At 33.6% G+C, this 15745-nt stretch overlaps 1 protein-coding gene across 3 annotated transcripts in view; it reads right to left on the minus strand.

Annotated features, from left to right (window-relative positions):
* The window catches only part of Vps8 (vacuolar protein sorting 8), a 104280-nt gene that overhangs the window by 68814 nt on the left and 19721 nt on the right, over positions 1-15745 (minus strand). For all 3 annotated transcript variants that reach the window (XM_067289278.1, XM_067289279.1, XM_067289280.1), the window contains 3 exons: positions 8108-8175; positions 7767-7817; positions 4214-4316 (listed from right to left, as the gene is read on the minus strand). In XM_067289278.1, the coding sequence (XP_067145379.1) occupies positions 4214-4316; positions 7767-7817; positions 8108-8175 (222 nt within the window). The remainder of the gene's footprint in view (positions 1-4213; positions 4317-7766; positions 7818-8107; positions 8176-15745) is intronic.

The raw sequence follows: 15745 nt of genomic DNA on the forward strand, positions 1-15745 counted from the left end.
AGAAACAATGCTCTGTTAGATGAAAATTTATGTACAAAATATGATGAGTGTTTATATGTTGTCGATCATTAATGCTGTAAGGTTTTAAAAAATACTCTGATGTTTAAAATACTTTAAGGTTTTAAAAACCTTACAGTAATCTTAATAAGCATTTTCAACTATTACAGTACCTCTTTTACTGCAAAATTATTGATTAAAGAATTTAATCAATGCATCAATATTCCAAATAAACAAAATACCACCACTATAAAATTCACAAAATTTTATCATTGTAAAAAAAAATCCCAATTTTCACATTTTCCTCATTTCTAGTCTGAATTTTCAGACTTTTACTCTATGTATTTAATAATTAATCAAACCATATTATAATGTTAGGAAGTAGTTATATAGCATGATTAAAACAGGATAAGCTGTAATTCATTCAATAGTGTCAGTACACACAAAATCACATAATGTAACACATTTTGTAATATATGAAAGTCAGAGAAAATAAAGAACGTAACAGCATTTTTCAAAATTTTTCTCCGATTTCTAAAATAAAGCAACCAAAATTTTCTTCTTTCTTTTCAATTGTTGACTGGCAAAATGACAGATTGCAACTGATAGATTTTTTGAGAGATGCCTCAATTAAATATTCATTAAAATTCCTTCAAATTTTAATACATTTAACACAATGTAAGTGAAAAAGATTTAATTAACAAGCAATTATTTATTGTGACATTGTCACAATGCTGGGTTGCAATTTTTAATCCATATTTTTTATTAATTTAATTTAAAATATATGTTTTCCACCTCAAATGAGTAGTATCTTGCCTCCATACATCATACTTTTACTTTAACAATAGAGTTGTGCCGGTCATCTATCTAACTCCTTTCAAAGAAAAATTTTTAAATCGAAATAATATGGCTTGTGAAGCAAACTGGAAGTTCATACATAGTTAATCGGGGCTTCTTTCCACTAAGCTTTCCGTATCCGGTCTCGATTTTCGTTTGTCTAACTTCGTTCGAGATTAAGGAAGCCGGTGGGAATTTATAGGTCTACAATTTTTTCAATTTGTAGTCCAACAAACTAAAAAAGGTAAATGATAATGAACAAGTACAGAATTATAAATATTATATCTATGACTAAAATATAATTTGTATATAAATATTTTTCTTAGATAGGAACACAAAGACATCTCTCTTTTAATGGTAAATATGCTAACTGTGTAAAATACAATATACAACGAAATTGTAAACAATATTTTTTCAAAACCGTACAACCGCTATAACCGATCGATAGTCTCGACGGGATAATCGATCCGAATCGGTATCGAGAATCTAAAGAATCTAGCAGTTTTCGGTAATCGAAATCGTTAGAAATTTTATCGTCATTCCACTGCTAATCAATAGTTAACCGATCGACCGATTATTACAGTTCATTTATTGATAAAAACTTCTTTTTCAAACAAAACAGAAACAGCATGAGAAACAACATAGCCTTGATTTGAAAAATTTTAGAAAACAATATGTTGCAAACTGCTTTAATACAAACTTCTTATAATCATTCCAATACTTCTGTCTGTCAGGGACTTATCTCTGGGATCTCAAACTAGAGTCAAAATTCCATTTCTAGTTCAACAGAGAAACCTTGATATAACTTTTGGCAAAATGAAATGTAGAATTTTTAATCTCTTGAAACTGAATATTGAAGTGTTATTTCCCGAGATAGCCAAAGATAAAACCAGAGGATTAAAATAACTTGATAATCATTTCTTTTAAAGATCCTAAAAAGCTGTGTACAAATGAATACTTTTTAATTTATATTTAATTTTTTTATATTTAAGAAAAAATCAATCACAAGAAACTGATAAATGGTAAATAGTTTCAATTTACTGAATTTCAAATCATCAATAATAATAATGATGATAATAATAAAGAAAAATAAGATTATTAAGCAAAAAATAAAGCACTGTTGGATATACATTAAATTTACAAATCTGCATTAAAATTTTAAAACTTACGTAAAACTGTTCCATATTTTTATTACCTCGTTACGTGTATCGGTAATTTTTCATTCAATATTTATTAATATGGGTTGACCGTCACTAATTTCAATTAGTGTATTTTAAATTTCTCGGGCTGCCACACGAACCTGCCACTACCATTTGGCAATGCTTGACATTGCCAGATGTACTGTACAATAATTACCTTTTTTTGTAAGATATTATCATATTACGTGCAATATACAATAGTACTTGTAGAATAACAACAAAATGTACAATAATTTGACAAGAATTTTCATTTAATGTTTCTTTTATCTTTATTAACCAACTTGTACTAATTTGTAGGATATTTTAGAGGTAGGATGAGATGGGTTAAGTGTGTTCTAACCTAACTACTGCGTGATTTGGAAAATTCATTCATCTGGAACCCTACGGGTCCCGACGATACCAAGTTAGTGATGGATTTCATGAATTTTAAGGATTTCGTTTAAAAAGAATTAATTTTAATATAATCTATTGTTTATCTTATAAATATGAATAAATAGAAACCTTGTGAATCCAGAAAGTGTTTAATACTTTAAAAATCATTTCTGACCCAGAATTAATGAGTCTTCCTCAGTTAGAAAAAAGAAATTAACAGAATAGAACACACAAACATTCAAGAATAAATAATATATACCGTATTTACTCGCGTATAAGACGATCTCGCATACAGGATGAGATGTAACTTTAAAGATCAAAATAAAGAAAATTAGATTTATTAATACAATTCTAATTTTATTTCGTTTAATCACAAGTAAAATATGAAATAAACATAAATGCACACTTTGTCCCACAAAAATTACTGGCATTTTAAACTTTAAGGAAAAATCTCGTAAAATCGACAACATAATTTGTTCATATAAAGCTGGACAATGGGGAACCTTTTTTTGCCAAGTTTTAACAGTCAAATCTACTCTCTGTCGATTAAACTTATGAGTTTCTCCAAATTCTGATTTCTGAATAATCATCTGTTTTTGTGTGAGAATGGATTAAAACTTATATCGGGCACCCGTGTGATTTTGGAATTTCAATCTGGAATTCAATTCAAAAGCCTTGCTTTTCCTTTGCTATTCATCTTTACTCTTGACAATACACAAGAACAATTCAAATGACCCAGATAAAATACTTATATTTTTAAATACAACAGGGTAAGCATCCTGGTAGAAATGCAAATACACGGTTCACAAAAATTATTTGCAAAAATGCAAAGAATCTTTCACTCATACATATAGGAATTTGAATCTTTCACTCGCACTATCTAAGAATTTGAAACTGTGATAAATGAATAAAAACCTTGTCTTATATGTGAGTAAATACAGTATATAAATTTAAATACAAACTGTAACCAATAAAAAATTAACATATATAATTACAACAAAAAGAATGCAAAAAGTAAAATAGAGTAAAAACAATAAAATAAAATACAATATGGTGAGTAAGGTAATCACACCATTAGTAAAATAAAATTAGTCTATGAACACAATACACCATTTTTTAGCTTTCTCCATAATGACAAAACCAAGGGCTTCTGTTCCAGCATGTCAGGAGTTTATACCACCCCACTCAAAGACCAGTGGTTTGACAAAAAGCTTCTCTACGTAGGGATTCTTTAATTCTGTGCGTCACCACAAGCACAGAATTAAAGAACGTCGATATACAGCCAACAAAGATTTGGGCAATATCTTCTTGGCATCTTACGTGAACATACAGCAGGTACAAGTTACATGGGAGAAAGTCAAACTCATTAGATCATCCAGAAACCATTTTACCCTCAAATACTTACAGGCTTTAGAAATTTACAGTCTACAGTAGATGGCACTGCACGAATTATGGGGATGCCGACACTGTCGACCACCCAAATATTGATTCTCACTTACATTTACTTAATTTATTTATCATATTGTATTTAATTATTTTTACTTTATTTTTTGCATTCTTTTTGTTATTATATATGTTATTTTCTAATTGGTTACAGTTTGTATTTAAATTTATATATATATACTATTTATTCTTGAATGTTTGTGTGTTCAATTCTGTTAATTTCTTTTTTCTAACTGAGGAAGACTCATTAATTCTGGGTCAGAAATGTTTTTTAAAGTATTAAACATTTTCTGGATTCACAAGGTGTCTTTTTATTTATTGCTTACAATTTTATCGAATTTTTTAAAAATTTATCGCATTTTTACCTTGGTGACTGTTCCCAAAGCAACGAGACAGACTTCTTGACTAGGATGATTTCGAAACTCCGGACTCAGTCTCAGGGGCTCGAATGCACAAACTTCGCCTCGACTAATAACAACAGACGACAATTACACGATGATTACATCAAATAATTATTATAAAATTTTATACCAAATGTATTAGTTAATTTAAACTAAATAGAATTTACAAAAAAGTCCCTTTAATTCTCAATCTAAAAAATTCAATCATTTCCAGTTTACATTCAAATGAAATACAAGTATTCCTTGCTTAATGTAGGATTTGACGAATTGCAATGATCCCATTATGTGTGTGAAAGAAGTTTTAATTAACATGGCTTTAATGGGTGTCTTTATTTTACATAGATATATTTTTCTCGGCAAATAAGGTATTGATGAATTTACTATTTTCGTTCCGAGGGCAATTTCCAATATAAATATATAGTTTAATTACGATAGTTGTGAAATTTGACATATTACTGCTAATGTGAAATTATAATCTTAGTTTAGAAGCTTATTTTAAAACTTTACCTTGCATTTTGTTTGCGTAAAAAGAAATCAAAACGTCTGTGAATGAAAGGATTATCGGGCATATTACATATGCTTTTTAAGTTTCATAAAAGATATAACACTATACAAACAGTAAAAAATACTTGTATTATGTATGGGGAAGATGCTCCTAAATATAAGACGTGCAGAACACCCTAAAGCTGTTGAAGAGAAATTTTGGGAAGAAATTGTTAAAAATCGACTAACAACTCCTCCTCATGAACTTGCAAAAAACTTAATGTGTCACCGACACACAAGTTTTTTGCAAGTTCACAAACTGTTGTTAGTATATAAAATTCTGTTAACTTGTAAAATTATGTGAGATGTAGTCATTTTTGTAGTAAAGTTTCAATTTTATATAACATTCTGTTTAATAGAAGCAGTTTAATAAATAAACAGTGCAGTAATGTAGAATAGAAAACCATTGTAATTATGACAGGCACAACTTCCAAGCCAGAGTTAACAATAATTGTGACTGGCAACACTGTTGATGCATGAGAACATAAGACAACAGACCAAGAAAATGGCACCACCTCCTAGGAATGTATGAAGAAAGAGAAGTGAAGTTTGGTCCAATTTTTGACAAACAAAGATAAAAAAGCATTTAGAATCATTGGCACAATGCAGGTACCGAGTTACATAAGTAATGTGGACCGGAGACCTTCACGTAACTCGAATTTGTAAATTACTTAAGTGTAACTATGTAATTAATAACTCAATACTGTATTTATTATTACATGTGTACTGTACATATATTATTTATTATTTTTTTGTATAAAAGAATTGTTTACGAGGAAGAGTGCCTAGCACACTTGCATACATGCTTACAATTAGATCAAAAGTAAAGGATTAGCAGAGCAATACAGTAATACATCAGTACAGTGCAAAAGGGAAAGAGAGAGAGAGAGAGAGAGAGAGAATGAATGAATGTGTGAAAAGAATAATTCTTTGTATAATTACATGTTACTCTACTCAGATTTCTTTCCAGTTTTTGAGATTTACATTTTATGTAACTACGAATTTACGTAAGTCACGTGTTACGTAACTCGGGGTATTACTGTACAGTACTGTACAACAACATAAATCACACCCAGATGTATGAGTAGAGTTTAGATTCAAAAAACAGTCACAGTTTTGTGGAAGATTATTCACTACTGGGACCACAGTGAATGCTCTGGAGAATCTTCCGTAGAACTAAGTTTTTTAACCTAACCTCAACTCGTACATCTGGGTAAAACTTGTCAAAAATTGGACTAGACTGCGCTGCTCTTCCTTTGTGCACTTCTGCCACCATTTTCTTAGTCCATTGTCTTATGTTATCGTGTGTCAACAGTGTTGCCAGTCATGATTATTGTTACCTCTCACTCGATGTCAAAATTATATCATCTCTCATCTTCCTGAATTTTAGTGAAATTTTTCTGGTTTTCTATTGAACCTGCCTTTTAGCATTTGTTGTAAATGCATACACATACATTTATTGTTTATAAGTATATAATATTTTTTGTATCTCAAAGCTTTTAATTATTTTCACATTAGACTATTTAACACTTTTAAAAATAAATTATTTAATCAGCAAATTGATTTCTAACTTGACAATATAACAAAATAAACTTAAATACTTAAATACTTAAAAACAAAACAATAAACTTAATAATAACAATCAATACTAACAAAAAAGCTGAATGCAAACACACATTTAAAACAAACAACACACATCATCCCAGTATTGATGTATTCATTTGAAGTTATACATTGGAAACACAAAATTAGAGAACTCAAAGAAAAACACAATGTTAACAAAACATAAGAAATGCCACTCTAAATTATCTACAGAAAGGCTGACCATTCCTCATAGAGATGTGGATGAGGCTTCACAAATATAGTAAACCTTCACTACAAAGAAATATAGACACTGCAAGAGTTTTCCTACAGCAAATAAGAAATATTACAATTACAAAAAGTTGTAACTTTTGCAGTCAAAAGCAATATAGCATTAAACCTATGCAATCACTGATGTAAATCTAACACAATACACAAAATGTACAGACACCATTTGCTAATCTTGCACTTGGAAGTAACTCCTTGGTAGAAACCCTAAAGATCAGTCAGAATTGCATCAAAATTCCAGCCAACTCACGGGTGCCTCTTTGGAGAGACAGACAAGTTTGTGATTGTCATACAAGAAATACCAGGTCAGATACAAAAAACTACAGAAAGTGATTTTAAAAGACAACACTTGTAGGAATGTCCCATGATGCACAAGACTATACAGCATGGAATTAAAAGCTTTTAACAAAAACAGACTACTTACATCAACATAAAATAGCAGATATGATACATCAAAAGCTTGTGCACAAACTACTACACACCTAGGAACCATACTATAAATATACATTTCAGGAAGTCATAGAAAAAATGCACAAAATATACTAATAAGATGCCATAACCACAGACAAAATCTAACACAATAGCCAGACATCACATTCGTTGTCGTACAAAACAAAATAATATACCTCACAGACACAGCTGTACCAAACATACAACATACACACATTAAAAAAATTAGTAAATGCACAGAGCCACAAAATAAAGCTTCATGGAGAATGGATGAGGTGCTTATTGAACCAATGGCCCTTTCTTGCACAGGTGTCATACCACATATATTACTCAAAAGTCTAGAAACATTAGAGCTTCATAACAGCACATACATCACACTACAGAAGGCTGCTATACTAAACACACATCACAGTCAGGAAATATACAGAAAGACAGATAAATACACAAATAGCACATAATGTAGTTATGCCACAACTTTGGTCTGGCATAACATTACAAACCAGTGTGTGTTATGTAGGACACTTTCCACAAACACAATATTTTTTTTTATTTGTTTGTACTGAAAATTTAAAATAAAAATAATTGTTTGGAAATAAATGAATTTCATCTTCATTTTATACACACATTACATTTTATTCATAATTAAAATAATTACCTTCCAGAGAAGATGCATTTTGGATCACAAGTTCTTGCTCCCATTACTCTCCTTAAAACATTAGATAAATATTAATATATATAAAGTACAGTTACTACATGAATAATGCATAGAATTATTATTTTGCATATTAAAATTATAAAAACTGCTCTATGATAATTAATGAATTCATATTTGCATCAAGATAAATTAATGTTTGACTAACTTCTTAATTTATTTATTTCATTATAAAAAAGCTCTAATTAGAAAACTGCAAATAATATTCAATCATAAAACCTTTCATTTATTGATTTATCTATTTCCAATATTTTATTATGTAAATTAAATAAAACCGTTCTTACTTGAAATTCAATTCGAAAACCGAACCACCGCTGTCGCTACATAAAGCCAAGGTCGGGTCGTCCGTAAACTTGGATTAAAATAAATGAAATATAAATAAAAATAGCTTTTAATGTTAAATATAATATAATATTCAAATATTAAATTAACTATCTACAACAATATTCCTTGTACAGTACATATGACTATAATAAAATCAAGTATATAACCAGCACAAAAACTATCTAATTTAAATTTATATTTTTTGTTTGAATTTATATATAAAATTAGACACTTATTGACAATGGAAATTTGGTCATTTTTTTGCAAGGATACACAATAAAACTAGGCTTCTTTTTATAGTGCTTATTTTATTAAAATATTGTAACATATTGATTTTTTTTTGTTGCAAAAGTTCTTGTAATAACTTCATTTTAAAATGTACCATGTAACTGGCAACATGTCCACATGGCAGCAAGACATTCAAGTCCAGCTTCAGACTGATTCTTTTCTTCCAGAAACTTCTAAATTAAATTACAGTGTACCTCGGTTTTCGTCGATAATCTGTCCGAAACAATTAGCGAAATCCGAAACTGACAAAAAACGAGGCAATTATTTCCATATGAATCAATGTAAATCCAATTAATTTGTTCTAGACACTACAAAATACACATTTTATAGAGAATATAGTTTAATACTAAAAACCATAAGAAATTAATATAAAATGAATATAAAAGATTAATGTAAAGAATAAATGAATATTTAACATGGCATTTCACATGATGGAGCTATAAGGAAAGGAAAGCAATAGAATTGGGTGTATTCAAAATCTCGGCATCAATCCAGTGAGATGCTGCCGGAAGTGACACGACTGCTAGCATTTTCTACAGAACACAAACGCCGACTGCCGAGAATTTCGGAAAGGAAAAACAATAAAAATGGTGAATGAAGTAGACTTCCACATTATGTTAAATTTATTTTTGAACTTATATAATGACAATAGCTTGATGAAAAATGAATATTTCAAAAAGAGAAATAGGAATAAAGATTTTTTAAATTTCCACAGGAGTTTTAAATTATTAAATCAATCTTAATATTACACTTTAACAACTAAAAAAACTATGTGATGTCTTACATAAATATACTAGTATATTAAAATATTCTATTAACGTACTAACCAAATATTAATTTATTCAAGGTTTATTCATTAACAAATATTGTCAACACAAAATAAGGCTCTTACAAGCCTCATGGTGGCTGCCATCTTGTTTGCTGGCATATTGAGCACAGAAAAAGACTTGCAGTTTGCTGGAAGCATGCTGGCAGCAACCAGAAGTCATCTGAGATTTTGAACAGAGGTGCCGTATGCTTGTTGAGATTTTGAATACGCCCATTGTTTGGCTAGATGGGGGTAATACTCACACAAGGGGAAAGAATGCTACACTGAGCAAAAAAATGCATGGTTTCGCAAAATTAGCAGTGATGTCACACGTACACACTGACAAAATCCAAGGCAACCAATGAAAACAGAGAAATTTTTCATGGAAAAAAAAAATCGACGAAAATCGAAACTGACAATAACTGAAGTCAACAAAAACTGAGGTATTAGTGTATTAAATTCGTCAAGAGATAATGCTTAACGCCTACCTCTAGCCCGAATTACTTAGTAATTATTAACATTATTACAGCCAGACATAATCCAATAATCATTTGTTGCTGAACTAAAAATTAGATTATTAGATGTTTATATCTGAATAAAACTTTAACATTAGTGTAAATTGTATTAGTCTATTAAAGACGACAAATAATAAAGTGATGGAGCCAGATTAACTAACAGTTTGAGTCCCGTTTCAAATCAATGATTTCTTCCATAATAGTCTAATTAAATTTTTAATTATTAAATTTAATATAAAATGGCAGCATAACTGCCAATCTTTGGTCTAAATTGTGAAATTATGTAATATCTTAATTAATTAGCCAACTTCAATTCTGACAGTTTATTGTTTAATTACCAATATAATTCAAGCTTGGTTTCAAATAAATTGATCATTATAAAAAATTGAAATTTTTAGAAATTAATAAAGATGCTGCACACGGACCGGGACTTGATCAGAACCATCATCAGCAGGAAATGCAAATACCTACACCACATCACTAGGAACCACCAAAAATACCATCTACTGCCACTCATCCTGGAGGGCAGGATTGAAGGCAAGAAACGTCTAGGCAGACCGAAAATGGCCTGGCTAGACATCAACACCTGACTTCACATGACAACAGAACAAATTCTACACACAGTGCAAGACAGATATGAATATATCAATATGAAGTCGTAAATGCCATTCGGCAGCATTAAAGAAGAAGAATAAAGATGCAAGAAGTTTCAAAGATAAGATCTTCATTTATTAAATATTCTGAAATATTTTATATATATATATGTTTATTCTAATATATTAGCAATTTTTAAAATATTTTGGTAATATATTGTTAACATTAAATAATTTCATCATATTAAATTTTATTCAATAAGCAAAAAATAATACATATTTTAATTGTATCTACAAAATATTTGTACATATAAGATGGATGAATATATATAGATTCAAGTTGGGTCCTCGGACAGAAAAATGCATGCACGACAACTAAAGCGTATTAAATTAATAATTATTATTATTTTGTATGTCGGCAATTCCTGGTTTTTCATAAAAGCATTGCCATGAAAATGAAATGCTTTTTCCATCTTTAAAGTTAATACAATTGCCAGTCAGGTTGGCCTTGTATATTTCCAAGACTTCTACGCCCCTGATGGGATCGGTTTGAAATGATTGCTTAAGTAATGGTGGCATTATGTAGATCAACTTGCACATCTGTTTCAGTGGCATAAATGGACAGGGCAGTGGTATGCCTTGTATTGAAATGTCGTAACAATGTTCCTGCAACTTTTTGTGTATAGAGCACTTAGTGGACCCAATGTATACTATATATCTTTGGAATCTTTTATCCTTCACAGGAACACTGTACGCCTCTGGGGTCCTACGTTTATCGGTCTTGTCTTTTCTGTTGCGGTAACTTATACACCGTGGGAACTCTCTTGTATGCCAAATTGATATCCATATTGATATCCATATTGTCAGCAATTTCTTTGTATATGGTATGTAAATACTGGTCATACTCTATCATTGTGCATCTGGAATTAGGGTTGCATGTTTGACATCTGTTGGAAACTCCTTGGTTGTTGGAGTTGTTGCATAAGAGGGGTTAGTTGGAGTAGGCATGGGCTAAATTATGTATTAGGTCTTCACAATTTGTTTGATGTGTAAAGGTGCATCTTGTCACAGCATGGAAGCAGCCACCTTACATGAAATAGGTCAACCAAGTTTGCAGGAATAAATAATGATAAATAGCCGTGTTTGTAATAGACACCAGTTTCAATGCGGCCCTAGTTAAACAAATGTCAATATCTAAGAATTGAGCACTGGTATTACTTATCTGATCTTATAAAGCTTATATTACTATTATAAATCTAATATGCTGTGAAGCAGTGGTTCCCAAACTTTTTTGATTCTTGGTGCCCTTGCTAAATCCAGATTTTTCCAAGGAGCCCTAAGTCAAATTCTAACAAGTACATACTTCTGATAAACAGCACTGAGTTCAGTGTTAAAGTAAATTTTCTTTATACTGCAAGTACTTTCAACGAAGTTATGTTCGTCGTCCTCAGGCAAAAAGGAAAGAACAAATTTGAAAAGTGGCACGTGCCGAGCGTTCCAAGCAGAAACAAAAGAATTTCATTGGCAAATTTTTAAAAATAAATTTTAGCATTCGGTAACTTCGCCAGTTCGGAAGAGATTTAAATCGACGTGACTGACGGCGCATGCGTTGAAGAGCAAACGTGCTAAGTGTGCGGCTGCCGGCACGTTTGGGTGCTTAGGCACTGGTACAGAGTAACCCATATTTCGGGCAAGTCCAGGGTGGGGACGTTGCATGCATCTGATGTCATTGTGAGGATCGCTTCCCAGATGAATGTAATCTTTCTATTGTTGCAGCTCTTGAGCAGCGCTGTTTCTGACCATAGCGGAACGTAACCTTGCTGCAGAACTTTTCTGGCCAACTCTGTTGTTTGTCTTCCTTTATTTATATCATCCTGGTGTTCCGCAATACGGCAAGCGAGCATTCTTGTTGTTGCCCCTATGTACCTCTCTAGTGGCACTGCGTAAACCCCCGACTTTTCTAATGCGCTGATTTTATCTTGGTTGTTACATATGCTCCTGCGTAAGCTGCATAGAGGGGTTAAGGGAAGCACAAAGCCGTACCGCCGGAATATATGGCTAATGAGTATGGATCGTGCTCCTAGATACAGCAATGCTGACTGTACTATTGACATTTCTTTTTTGTTGTGTAGCGTAGTGAACGGGTAGATGGAATCATTCACTCTATGCAGTACATGCGTAAATTTGGTGCCTGTGAACCCAGCGTGATGTACTGCCATTACGTACGATCTCCAATTCAGCATTTATTAGGTCTTGCGATGAAAGAAGTAGTATCGCCCTTCTGATGAGAGCTGCTATGGCGGCATTGATATACCGCAATGGTTGGAAGGCATCAGCTGGTATGATGTGCGGGTATCATGTTGGACTTGTGGTATACCGCAAACTGTGGTCCTTCCAGTGATTTCTGTGTCCGCATATCCAGAAACGTTATAGTTTGATCCCGCTCCTTTTCCCAAGTGAATTTGATGGTGGAATAGACGCTTGATAGTTGCTGCATAAACCAGATGAATTCTTCCTCCGAATTTTCCCATGCTAGTAGGATGTCGTCTACATAGCGTAGGTATAACTGAGGGTAGCAAATAGTGAGCGGGGCGTTGAAAACTTTTTTGCTCCTTGTCTCTCATAACGAGCTAGGCCAAGACTGCAGAGAGAGGGGCAATTACCCCTCTCTCTACACCCAACTACAATTTCTATTAATGTGCAGAGCTAAAAGAGTAGTTCCCAAATGCATACAACTTAAGCGCAAAAAGTTTCCGGAGTGCATCCGAGGGACGCTTCCGAAGGTAGAGCAAAAAGGAAAGAGCAAATTTTCAAATTTGTTCTTTCCTTTTTGCCTAAGGACAACGAACATAACTTCGTCGAAAATACTTGCAATATAAAGAAAATTTACTTTAACGCTGAACTCGAGTGCTGTTTATCAGAAGTATATTACAACTTTAGCTTGAGTTTACCTTTATCTTTTTCTAACAAGTACAACTTGCGAAATAGCGAAATAGCCAATACGTTTTTAAAGAGTTAGGACAGAAAGAAAAAAATAAATAAAACACATACAGTGGATGATTGGTTAATGAACAAATCAGATAAAAATCTTTCGCAAAAGTGTTTGTTATGTTCAGACAAAGTAAAAACAAACACAAGAAGAAATGACGTAAAATAATGAATACCAATTGGTCTTCCCTTGTCTTCGGGCAACAATCTCAAACTTTTCGGAGCATGGGAAACGTCAACACCAACACTCAACCCGGTATGTACTGATCGGATAGTACTCCTGCAAACTTTGAAACTCTTCCTTGTAATTCCAGCCTTTTATTTTTCTGACAGAAACAATTCTTTTATAGTATTCGCAAGACTGTCGAGTGAATACTCATTATGTTTTGCACCTTTTTTTTTTTTTTTGAAAGGCGAGAGTATAATAGCAAAAGGAGAGAGTGCACAGAAGACATCTGATGTTGCTGGGCAGTATGGCTTATACAGGTCTACAGTAGGTCACAGTTCAATCTACTAAAGATACTGTATAATCAAGAAGACTCAAGCAGCTTAAGGAGTAACAAAAATCACATCTGAGAACAAAAGAACATTGAAGAGCACATAATAGAACCACGGTGGCCAAAACTGTGGCTCTTGAGCCACATGCGGCCTTTTTTCTAGTATAACTTGTGGCTCACTGCAAGATACTTAAATTTACTCATCAATCGCACACCGCGCTGAATAAACAATACCTCACACAAAAAACCAAGAACAGTGTGTTATCACATATAATTACAATTTTCACAAACGTTTTCAAACATAAAAGTTCTTCATCAGGTGACAAAACGGACAATTTATAAAAAACGTTCGATGGAACAGATTTTCGAAAGAGCCGTGCGCAAGATTCGAAATGTTACTCGTGCGGATGTCGTCACCGCTGCGCATGGGCGGAAGTGGAAATTTTCCTGTAATGTCATCCGTCATATGTGAGCATTTGCCATGCGACGGATAACGATAACTCCTCTTTGCTGTTAATACATTTTTTATCCCGGGCGGTTTTGTGTATGTGTACTGCCTCCATCCATCTCAAATGGTGTATAAGGGGTGTGGTGTGGATGATCCTGGCCTCGTCAAACCTTGGCTGAATATCCGGTTCCGTGGCGTAACGTGCCAAAGCGGTTGTACATCTTTGGTGACGGATGTCTGCTTTATGCTCTTTAATTCTCGCTATCAGCGATCTTTTAGTGGAGCCGATGTACCATAGTCTTCGTCACACCTGTGGTCTTTCAGCGGGATGGCATACACTCCAGGTACTAAGAATACCTGGGGCATTGGATACAAAGCAGCCAAATACATTTATCTAGGAGCAATTGAACCTATTTTGCTCTATGCGGCTCCGATCTGGGCGGAGGCTGCACAGAAGGTTCACATTCAAAGGAAGCTTTCTAAGGCCCAGCGCATTGCAGCTCTTAGGATCTGCAGGGCTTACCGGACGGCCCCGACCTCTGCCCTTCTGGTCATTGCTGGTCTGCTTCCTGTCCACATTAAAGCCAAAATGGCAGCCAGGATCTGGAACATTAACAAATTAGGCACCAGCAACTACCTCTGCAACACCAATAAGATTAATACTATGCTTTCTGATCTCCCTGAGCAAGTAAAGGAAGATATCAAATCTTACGGTATTGAGGTGAAGGATGCTAACTCTAATATGACGGTAGGCTACTCTACCATCAGTAGTTACACCCTTCCTCATGATGATACCTGTGACATCTCCATCTACACCGATGGGTCCAAGAACAACGAGAATGTGGGGGCAGCGTTTGTTCTTATTAACCATCAAAACGGCGACACTCATAAGTCTGCCTTCAAATTAGGTCCTCATTGTTCCGTCCCCCAAGCGGAAATACTTGCTATTACTAAGGCAATTGACTACGTTTTCACTGATTGGTTCCCCCGTAACAAAACCATCATCGTCTATACCGATAGCATCACTGCCATCCACTACATTACTGGCCTCCGGCGCAGAGGCGATAACGTTCCTCGAATCCACCGTCATCTTGCCTCTAATACGCACAACCACAATGTTACATTTTAAATGGGTACGTGGCCACTCGGGTGTAGCAGGCAACGAAGCCGCCGACAGCCTCGCTAAATCCGCCGCAGCCTCCTCCCTCCCGTCTAGCTACGACAAGATCCCACCTTCTAAAATTAAGTACTGGAACTTCCAGCTTGCAATCCACCAATGGCAACAGGAATGGGATAGCAGCATCACCGGCAGGACGACTTACAACTTCATCCCTAACATCACCCAGCGCCTTCAGTGGAGACACTTCTCTCCTTCTTTCGCTATGACCCAGTTGCTAACTGGTCACGGCAACTTCAAGGCATACTTAAAAAGATTTCATATACTAGAAGACAACATCTGTC

Source organism: Centruroides vittatus, unplaced genomic scaffold (genome assembly GCF_030686945.1).
Source record: "Centruroides vittatus isolate TY-2023 unplaced genomic scaffold, ASM3068694v2 contig_1343, whole genome shotgun sequence".
NCBI classification, from domain to species: domain Eukaryota; kingdom Metazoa; phylum Arthropoda; class Arachnida; order Scorpiones; family Buthidae; genus Centruroides; species Centruroides vittatus.